Below are 12,138 nucleotides of genomic sequence, written 5' to 3'. Positions count from 1 at the left end.
AGTTTATGATGTCCATTATCACTGAACTAGAATATATTTTTGTTTAGGGGCAAGCTGAAGCACGCTTCCGGGTGTGGGATTTTTTCGCTGCATTGAAGACCCATCGGTGGCCTTCGGCTGCTATTTCCTCTTTGGTTGGGTTGTTGTCGTTTTGACATGTTTCACATTTCCATTCGCAATATTATTTTTATAATATATAGTGTATAATACAATACAAAACTATATTTCAATAATAAAACAACAACATAAACACATATTGAAGTAATGATGAAATGTATTTTATTATATCTAAATCTATACAATGTGTTTTTTAAAGACATAGACAACAGGCCACAACCGTAGGAGAATCTAATGATCACTTATGGTCTGACTGTTGGAGTATATCCATACGGTCCAGATCATATGTGTATGGTCCAAATTCTCATACGGTCAGAAACATATATATATATATACATTAAATCAAAATTTTACTCAGCATTATTGTCACAAATTATTGAAAAATTTCTAAGTTTTCAAAAGCAATCCTGAATCAAAATAAATTACTTTAGATCTGATTTTTTTTATCCTTACTTCTGACAGTTATTTGGCAGTTAAAAAATGTCTGTTTTCATATTTGGATAGATATTCAAAACCAGGTACATATTTCTCCAGCATTTATAATTGGGTCAATGTTCCAAATAGCATCTATATTTTGTAAATCACAAACGTGAATCTGTGATACTGTTAAATTTTAGTAAATATTAAAGGACTAATTCCATCTTTTCATAAAATGTGAATTGTCTCTCATAAATGTACTGGTATTCACTGCAAAGTACTTACTGCAAGTTTTTAAATCTATTTTACATTTCAAACATTTAGGGAAAGTATAAGAACTTTTGTAGGAAAATAAAAGTGTTATAATGTAAACTTAGTTTTCATCATGGTTTAGAAAAATCAAATTTTATGAAATACGATGACGAAGTCAAAATTGCCTTTTTTCATTAAATAAAATCTTACCAATTAGATTTTCAATTCATAATAATTACATAAGATGTATGTTTCATTATTATACTTTATTTTGAATGGATAACAGCAATATTGTGTCATTCTTCATTTCAAAATTAATTGCATAAATTGTTACATACATGATGACTCACATTTCCACAATAAAGTGTTCAGGTAAATAACAGAAAAAACTAGATAGTAATAATTGTATTTTCATGATCATAGCGAAAATATGTAATTATAAGTATTGAATCATTCTTTTAGTAATTTCATAGGGTTGAAAAGGTGTTGACTGTGCATACATTTTTAGAATGAAGCCATTTCGCGCTTCATACAAAATGTACTAATCCATCAACGCTTCTACACCTCAATGAATTTACAAAAAAGAAGCATACAATTCTTAAATAAAAAGAACAGTACAATGAGAAAGCATGAAGAAATTTAGACATCATTTAAATGATAAAATTCAGGGGCCGTGTCAATGAAAGTATCCTAGGACATGTCCTAAGATAGGTCTTAGGACATTATTTAGGATGGTCTTATGACGTGTCTGAGATATGTCTTAGGATGTAAAACAAAGCTGTCTTAGGTCAGTCCTATACTACGATGGTCATCCTAACACATTTTTTAATTGAAAATATATGTAAAGATTTGTATGACATAGATTGAATTGTATTTTAGAACCTATATGTAAAGAGAGGAATGATGACTCTAATATAGAAAACAATTAACGCAAAATAAAAGTTAAAGTTTTTACGGAATACTAATAAATACGTTATTAAATATGATAAAAGATATAAATGAATTTAATACGAAAACAAAAGTAAATGGTCACAAAACTTTGTGATATTCGTGCTGCAATTTTAGTACATAAACTAGTTTTGTCCTTAGGTCCACTCGATTTCATTACATGTATCGAATCAGGATTAGGTAAAAGAGAAGTAAACTTTTCCCCATATTTGAATTATTTAAAATATGTTGCTTATGATGATAGTATTGTTTAGGCTTCAAAAAAGGCAGCAGGAAATAATTTAATATAATACAATTAAAGTTTAATATTGTATTAGTATTTTTAGTATTGAGTTTATGCCAAATTTGTTGTTTTTATTACGTTTTAGGACGATGTAACCTTTAGGACTATCCTAAGACACCTAATTGTATATCCTAACTTTAGGACCAAATTTAGGACATATCTTATTTTAGGAGACTTTCGTTAACCCGACTTAGGACTAAGACGTGTCCTAAGACCATCCTAAGACATGTCTAAGTCCTAGGTCAGCTTCGTTGACACGGCCCCAGATCTTTATATGTAGATATTTCTAATATAACTCATCCCATTTTCCATAAAAAGAAGGACGGATAGAAACAATTTGCATTAAATTTTCAAAGTTTGATTAATAACTGTGAAAATTGGAATAAGACAAAGGGGCATTAAAATCAGAGGAAGAAAAACTAACAACAATGCTACCAGAAGTAAAAGTACAAAAAACAAGTTAACAAACATAATCTGTTAGCCTAAACTTGAGTAGCATGAATACTAGTCACAAATAATGCAGGTTTTTTTCATAAATCAATCTAAATTTTTTTTCTTTTTGTTTATAAATATGTTCATGAACAATTTATTATGAGTATTATACATATGAGTATTATACATAATCTAAGTAGAACTGGAAAATAAGTAATTACACAAGAGTGCTGAAATGTCTCGCCTGCCTGCCTGATTATTAACGATCAATATCAATGAAGTCAAGGTCAGATGAACCCTGCCAGACAGACATGCACACCTTATATAATACCATACAACAAATATCCAATGTTAGCATATTGCTTACAGTAACAGAGAAACCGATCTAATTGTAAAAAGTATACATTAACCAATGAACCATAAAAATGTTGTCAAGGTCAGATGAACCCTGACAGATGTGTACACCTTACAATCATTTCTTTCACCAAACAATTGCTTACAGTACCTTAGACACAGACATGGAAACTTAATATTGTTTAATGACTATGAAAATCAATGTCAGATGAAACCTGCCAGTCAGACAAGTTTACAATCAATCATACACTAAATATACTTGACTTATTGTTTACAAAAGAAAGGCGAAAGATACCAGACTTGACATTGATTGCTTATCCTAAAAATGAGGTAGATTCATTTGCATTTTTAAGCAATATATATGTAGGCTTCGGAGGTGCGATGGAGACACGGTAGTCCGATGGTTCTCTCGCTGAAGTGCCGTGGTTTGGCATGACATTATTATTTTGTGACGTTTTCATATACAACGTTACATCAAATACAACATAGATTCACATGCAAGAAAATAGATTTTGTAGATAAAAGTTAGATGCGAACAAAAGAAATGAAAAAAATTAACAATCGAAGGATTTAAGTCCCGAAACATAATTGAGCAGTGCTGGTGGATATTACAATAATATTTAGCTATATCAAAGCGACAAACAGATGTACTTGGTTTGTAGTAGGCCAGCCCTGGCCTCAGTGACTTATTTGTTGTTGTCAGTGAAAAAAAATAAGTAACCGAGGACTAGGCTGGTCTAGGTTTGCGTATTTGGCACAACTTTTTGGAATTTAGGATCCTCAATGCTCTTCAACTTTGTAATTGTTTAGCTTTATAAATATTTTGATATGAGCGTCACTGATGAGTCTTATGTAGACGAAACGCGCGTCTGACGTAGTAAATTATAATCCTGGTACCTTTGATAACTATTTGCAGAAGAACTAACCAGTATTTGGAAGAATGCCTCAAATTTTTTGTTCGAATAAAATGTCTTGATATAAATAGTAAATTTTACTTCTCTTCAAGCATGATATATACGATTTTATGTGGAAATTTTAATGATGAAAATTACTTACTAGCATTAGCAATGTTTTTATTATATCAAGTTGATGTGTAAGAACACCGTCACTGTAGCCTTATTTCATTGTGGTTACAGTGTTTAATTTAATTTTCACAATATGTAATGTCGAAATTAACCTGACTGGTTCATACGGATTCTTTACTTTTTACTTTATTTTCCTCAGCAGCGAATCAGCTAATTTCAGTTTAATAGAAATTAAAAGATCTTTCAAATGCGAGGTTAGCAGCTACTTTCGTCAAATCTGAATAATGTTATTTCATTTAAACATCTGATGTAAATTTTGCTTTGTACCGTCTATATCACACTTAACTACCATAGCTCTTCAGTGTAGCTATCAACAAGTTAGTATCTTAATGCTACCATCGCACTTCAGCGTGTTAACCAACGCACTTTAGCGTAGACCATCACACTTTAGTGTGACCAACGTGAATTGGAGTACCATCACGGTTCCAAGTCCTACATGTATACCAAATATATGCATACTTTTCCTATTACTGATAATAAGCAAGTATTTCAAGCCGTCACTGAACCATGACAATGAGGTGAAGTATAATTGAGACATGACAGGAGGAAACTTTGTAATATAAGGCATCAACAAGGTATGAAGCATCATAGTATTGTTCCTTCTGATATATAATTTTGTATATACTTGATCTACAACGTCACCCCCTCCACCAGATAGTAATCCCAAGGTCTTGCATTCTGCAACATTCGTGGCATACAATAAAACAATACCTGAAACATTTAACCCTCAACAGTTTCTATAATACAGTTTATCTTCTTACACCACACATTCATTGCATATTTTCTTTTCTTTTAATCTTCTTTCATCTTTTCCATGACATGACTGGATCCAGTCTAACCATATATATCCCTGTTGGATTAACTTCATATATGAATGAATCATTTACATGTGCCACACCATGGCTGGTACCATCAAATACATCAGTAACATTGAAGGCTGGGGAACCAGTCACTCCAAACTCAGATAATGACAACTTTATTGTCCTTGGAACACCTTCATTGTCACTGTTTATAACAGCTATAGCATAGGAGTGTGCCTTGTGAAGGGGGCGCTGCCAGATTTCAAACTTTCTAAACTGAAATCAAATGCATTCACATATTTAAAGTTTTAATATCATATGTTGAATACTTTAGAAAAACAGAAAAGGAGAAATTTAAGAATACAATATCACATATAACAGAAACAAGAAGTAATGATATGTCATATCAGAAAAATCCCCTGAAAATGTACACAGAAAGCTAATGCATAAGACATTAAAACTAAGTTAAGTATAATGACAAGATTTACCATGCATTAAGCTTATCTATAAAAGCTGGAATGGAAACTTCAATGCAAACTTTCTTTTTAAAGTCTCTACCTATGTAAAGGAGTGTAAAATACATGTAGCTAATAAATCAATTTCTATATCACTTATCTTACAATAGGGTTTAATATGTTACTGAGAAACATATCTAATCATTAAAAGTTGATGTTGAAAATGATCAATATTATGATTCACAAAATGAGGTCCAGGTCAGACAAAACTCATTACCTTCATGTCACCGGGTATATGTATCCATTTTGTTCCATGTATTAAATATATAATGTTTGTATCATTTGTGTTTTCAGTTTTATGTTTCACATTCATATCATAATCATATTTCATATTCATGTTTCTTGACGATTGACGACAAATAGTTTGCGCTGCGTATTTTGAAACAAACTATAGCTTTGTAAGCTATGTTTGGCTTTACATACTAAATATTTAAATTAGTATGATAAAAGTTTAATGCAATTTTTTATCATTTATGATTATTTAAATGATATATATTTATATTCAAATGGCATGAGTTACGCATGAACTCAAAGCGCGGCAATACCAACCATATATTTATACTAATATAAGCACTTTTCTAGTAAGTCAATGGTCAATATCACATACAGGAAGGGTGGAAGACAAGAGTCGCCGCTGCAGATTCATAATAAGGTATTATGATTGGACGACTCTATACATCATCACACAGATCAAAGGGGTAAGTACACTCCAGAATTTTAGGGAGAGGAGACTCTTCCAACAGCTAAACGGGGAGTCAACTGGGAAAGTGAAGAACAGCAATTACTTTTTTTATATGATAAATTTACTACCATTATAACTTTTTATTATTTGCAGGACCCTTTCTAATAACAAATGTTAAGATTTAATTTCTTTGCTTTATAGACTAAATGAATTTATTTGGCAAGCAGTTGTGGAATTTATACCCCTATTTATTAATATTAAAAATTCATGAATTAATATTAAAAATGTCAGTAATTTATTAATATCTATAAATGATTTTCAATTTTAATAAATAGAAAAAATAAATTCCACAACGGCTTGCCATAAATTTACAATGAGTTAAATAATGAATTAACTTTAAATTACTCTCAAAACTAATTCAAAGTGATAATATCAAATAATAATTATGAAACAACTCACTGCACCATTCTTTCTCTCTCGACCCAAATGAAATGTGGATGTATAGTTATTATGTAATCTTTATTACAATTTCACTCTGATTTCAATATCATATTTACTCTTTGAATGATTCAATTACATAGTTAGATCAAAGTTGACCTTTAAGCTTGCTGTTAGGTGTGAGCCAAGGCACCATGTTGAAGGCCGTACCTATAAAGGTTTTCTTGTTTATGACGATATAAAGTTTCTAAGGAAATATCTATAACATATTAATGATTATGAAAGTGAAAATGTCTACCATGTAGTTAACAAATAAGAAACTGAAGAAGGTCAATGGCCAAAACGTCTTGAAAATTGGTTTATGATACAATGAGTTACTTTTACAAATTGTAAATTGGATGTAGAGTTGTCTCATTGGCACTCATACCACATCTTCTTATATCTACTTCTGTATTCTATCACAACTCTTACCTTCCATATTCTCTGACCTTGAACTCCAAGAGGGTCCTGATTGATCTCTAATAGCATTTTATTCAATAGTAATCCTTTAGATGAGGGTCGAATGGTTTCCAAATCAACAGACATAAAAAGAGGAGATGCCATCATAGCCCACATTCCCATGTGTAACTTCTCTTGATTAAAACTCAAGCCATATCCACCTATTATTAGCTACAGAGAAAACAATCAAATATATACAGTTGATTATAACTCAAGCCATAGCCACCTATTATTAGCTAAAGAGATATAAACACAATTAAAAACCAATTCTTCAGAGAACAATTGAAGGTCTTTCCACCTCGATAATAAAAATGAAATTTAAAATACGTTGTTAGAAAATGTCACTCCTTGTTGATGTAATTTGGTTCTTCTAATTGATACAAAAAAATAAGATTAATATGTATATGCAGAAGACTTAATTGTTTAATTATGAACAGAAAATAATTTTTAGCAAAGGTCAAAATCTAGAGCTTCAAATTGACCTTTGACCTTGACCTCAATTTCAAGGTCATAAGTCAGTGATCTCAAATCAGAAGACCCCAGGTCAATCATTTGCATGGTTGTGGAGAAATACTGATGTCAAATACATAAGGGGAGAAAACTATAAGGGTTAACCAAAACACTTCGACTGAAATAGGTTGAAGTTGCGCCATTTTGTAAACAGTAATTTGGCAAACACATCATATCATTTACTGTCACAGTTTCTTTTGAATAACGATAACAAGCAAAATTCAAAAATTTATAACATGACCTTGACCTTTGACCTTGACCTCAATTTCCTTCAAATGGACCAAGGACTTCATATCTATAGACTGTAGGCCTCTACGACTTATAACGTATGAATTTATCCAACAAATCGCCTATCTTAAATTTTCAAAGGGAAATAACTCCCATAAGATGTCTTCCGATCACTGAAGTCAAAATTAACCAAATCATTCTCAAGAGTAGACGAACAATTTGGTGAAAACAGTTTGCTAAAATCTTTTACGGTTTTAGAGATACAGCGATAACAAGAAAAAGGGGACGCAGGGAGATAACTCCTATAAGAACGAGTGTTCAGTCACACAGGGTGAGTTTTGAAACCCCCATTACTGTACAACATCATTGGCCAAAAAATCCATTCGATATGTTGTAAGACAAAAAAAGCATCTCAGACGGCAGAAGAAAAAAAAATAATAATCAGAAGAAAAACAAAAGGTCAAAGTGGAAAGACCTAAATATATACAGTTAATTAAAATTCAAGACATAGCCACCTATTTTGAGCTACAGAGATACAAACACAAATATTTACAGTTGATTTAAAAACTCAAGCCATAGCCACCCATTTTTAGCTACCGAGATACAAACAGAACTATAAACAGTTGATTAAAACTCAAGCCATAGCCACCTATTATATTCAATTCAAATGTGACACAACATAACAAAATGAAAATAAAAAATAACAACAAGATCATTAATATACACAATTAGTTAGAGATACAAACACAAATATTTACAGTTGATTAAATCTCAAGCCATAGCCACCTATAATGAGCTACAGAGATACAAACAGAACTCTAAACAGTTGATTAAAACTCAAGCCATAGCCACCTTTTATTAGCTACAGAGATACAAATACAAATATATGCAGTTGATTAAAACACAAGCCATAGCCACCTATTATTAGCTACAGAGATACAAATAGAACTTTATACAGTTGATTAAAACTCAATCCATTATCACCTATCATTAGCTACAGAGGTACAAACAGAACTCGAAACAGTTGATTAAAACTCAAGCCATAGCCACCTATTATCAGCTACAGAGATATAAACAGAACTTTATACAGTTGATTAAAACTCAAGCCATAGCCCCCTATTATTAGCTACAGATATATAAACACAAATATATACAGTTGATTAAAACTCAAGACATAGCCACCTATTATTAGCTATGGAGAAAACAATAAAATATATTCAGTTTGTCTATACTTTTTCAAAGGTTACTGCAAAAAAAGCAAATTGAAACTATTAATAAGAAATTAGCAATATCCTTTAACTCTACTTTTGGCTATATAGATGATGTTTTTTCGCTAAACAATTCAAAATTTGGTGACTATGTTGAACGCATCTATTCCATCGAACTAGAGATAAAGGATACAACAGATACAGTTAAGTCGGCATCATATCTTGACTTAAATCTAGAAAATGAGGGTCGGTTGAAAACAAAACTTTACGACAAAAGAGATGATTTCAGCTTCCCAATTGTGAACTTTCCATTTTTAAGTAGCAACATTCCAGCAGTACCTGCATACGAGGTATATATCTCCCAATTGATACGATATTCCCGTGCTTGCATTTCCTATCATGATTTTTTTGATAGAGGGTTGCTGCTGTTAATTTTACGGACGCCATCACGAGTTGGTTGACCGTTATGGAATAACCGATTCTCAAATGATATCGGATAGGTTCCTAACGTCGTAACTACAATCCCCTTCCCTTTCATGAATGTGACCTACCGAATTGGGCTATTTTCCGGATTTGTTATAATATGAGCAACACGACGGGTGCCACATGTGGAGCAGGATCTGCTAACCCTCCGGAGCACCTGAGATAGACCCTAGTTTTTGGGGTGGTTCGTGTTGCTTATTATTTAGTTTTCCATGTTGTGTCATGTGTACTATTGTTTGTCTGCTTGTCTTTTTCGTTTTTAGCCATGGCGTTGTCAGTTTATTTTCGATTTATGAGTTTGACTGTCCCTCTGGTATCTTTCGTCCCTATTTTTTTTTAATAAGTAGATTCACTAACAATGTTAACATTATTATCAAATAAATTTAATGAATTTGTCATCTACTTTCTTTTTTTTTTTTATGATATCAGAGGATTAAACAAAACTAGGCTTACTATAAAATACATTTCAACATAGATTCATGGTCATCCAGTAGAGTACTTACATAAAATTACAACTATATCATAATAACAGCCATCAAATGCAAATGGTAAAAACAAAAGATAACACTTAAAATTTCGTAAGGGTTCCGCGGAACTCAGTGTCTCGCCTACTGTTTCTGTTAATCGCAGGCTCAACAAAAATGAGGAAATAAATCAACTGAATATTCCTGTTGATACTATCTTTTGATTGTAAGATGCTTCTGTCCAAGTTTGGTAAAAATCCAGGATAGTTTATGAATCTAATAAATGTTTAAAAACTTTAACTGCAGACTGAATGTAATGTTAACTGGAAGAAAACAAAATGTCCTTCTAGATACTAGCTTTTGATCATAAAAAAGCTTCTGTCCAAGTTTGGTACAAATCTAAAATAGTATAAGAAAGTTATTAAAATTCTAAAAAGTTTAAACACAGAGTGAATGTAATGTTTCCTGACAGAAAAGCTAAGTCCATTTGAAAGTAAAATACAGAAAAATGGATTATTTTTTTTTTACAAAATTTACTTCTGGATACTATCTTATGATCATAAACAAGCTTCTGTCTAAGTTTGGTACTAACCCAGGATAGTTTAAGAAAGTTATTAAAATTTTAAAAACTTTAACCACAGAGTGAATATTTGTGGAACCCGCCGACGACGACGACGGAATGTAGGATCGCTTATTCTCGCTTTTTCGACTAAAGTCTAAGGCTCGATAAAAACCAGGTCTGAAGAATGTTTCTGTCATGTGGTAAATTTCAAATTAATCTGATCAAGTGCAGAAACCATGACTTGGATAAACCAAGCATTTCGTTTTAAAAACTCTCTATTTTAATAGTAGTAATATGATCTAATAAGGTTGCATTATAGGGGATGTTTTCTGGTTCATCTAGGAATACAGTTACAATATCTATTAATTTCAGTGTCACTTGTTTGAAAGGTGTCAGTTTGATAGACTAAATCATAGTATGGATTCAGGCATACTAAGAAGGATCATTAAGCCTTGTGCAAAATCATGAATATACTGTCAGTAAAACATATTTTTATATTAGAACACTACATATATCAAACATTAAACTTAAAAGCTAAAACCATTATGAATACCTCGCCAAAGAACAAGAAAGGACATGGAGATTGTGAAAAAATCTGAAAATGAGCTTATGAACAGTCTTGACTTCTTAAATTTTTACTAGACTTAATATTTTCAACTGGTTGTGGTTGTTGATAAAGGTGATAACATGATATCTGATATATACTACAGCAATGAAAGAAAACCAAAAATAAAAAAAACAACAACCGGTTCCTGGCTTGGGATAGGCACATAAAATATGTGGCATCATCACTGGATTACAGGTTCTTGGCTTGGGATAGGCACATACAATATAAATAAAGGCAACAGTAGTATACCGCTGTTCAAACTCACAAATACATGGACAAAAAACAAAATCGGGGTAACAAACTAAAACTGAGGGAAACGCATAAATATAAGAGGAGAACAACGACACAACACTACAATGTAACTAACACACACAGAAACGGACTAAGCATCAGACAAAATCCAACGAGAATAACAAATATAACATCAAAACCGAATACATGAATTTGGGATAGACAAGTACCGTGACACGTCTTATCGCAATGTCAATTTACACTCAAAAATGAGAGAAAACAAACGACGTAACGTTAAATTGTAACACACACAGAAACGAACTATAATATAACAATGGCCATATTCCTGACTTGGTACAGGACATTTTTAAAGGAAAAAAATATGTGGCATCATCACTGGATTACAGGTTCCTGGCTTGGGATAGGCACATACAATATGTGGTATATTCACTGGATTAAAGGTTCCTGGCTTGGGATAGGCACATACTATACATGGAATCACCACTGAATTACAGGTACTTGGCTTGTGATAGGCACATACAAAATGTGTCATCACTACTGGATTACAGTTCCTGGCTTGTGATAGGCAGATACAATGTGTGGCATCATCACTGGATTACAGGTTCCTGGCTTGCATGGGATAGACACATACAATATGTGGCATGATCACTGGATTACAGGTTCCTGGCTTGGGATAGACACATACAATGTGTGGCATCATCACTGGATTACAGGTTCCTGGCTTGGGATAGACACATACAATGTGTGGCACCATCACTGAATTACAGGTTCCTGGCTTGGGATAGACACATACAATGTGTGGCATCATCACTGGATTACATGTTCCTTACTTGGGATTGACACATACAATGTGTGGCATCATCACTGGATTACAGGTTCCTGGCTTGGGATAGACACATACAATGTGTGGCACCATCACTGGATTACAGCTCCTGGCTTGGGATAGACACTCACAATGTGTGGCACCATGACTGGATTACAGGTTGCTGGCTTGGGATGGGCA

At 32.5% G+C, this 12,138-nt stretch overlaps 1 protein-coding gene across 4 annotated transcripts in view; it reads right to left on the bottom strand.

Annotated features, from left to right (window-relative positions):
- Positions 1-256: 256 nt before the first annotated feature.
- Positions 257-12,138, bottom strand: part of LOC139486145 (alpha-N-acetylgalactosaminidase-like) — a 30,149-nt gene continuing 18,267 nt past the window's right edge. For all 4 annotated transcript variants that reach the window (XM_071270877.1, XM_071270879.1, XM_071270878.1 and 1 more), the window contains 2 exons: positions 6,795-6,992; positions 257-4,964 (listed from right to left, as the gene is read on the bottom strand). In XM_071270877.1, coding sequence (XP_071126978.1) covers positions 4,692-4,964; positions 6,795-6,992 — 471 coding nt within the window. In that variant the 3' untranslated portion in view covers positions 257-4,691. The remainder of the gene's footprint in view (positions 4,965-6,794; positions 6,993-12,138) is intronic.

This window comes from Mytilus edulis, chromosome 8 (assembly GCF_963676685.1).
Source record: "Mytilus edulis chromosome 8, xbMytEdul2.2, whole genome shotgun sequence".
NCBI classification, from domain to species: domain Eukaryota; kingdom Metazoa; phylum Mollusca; class Bivalvia; order Mytilida; family Mytilidae; genus Mytilus; species Mytilus edulis.
This window is presented reverse-complemented; position numbering and strand designations above follow the sequence as displayed.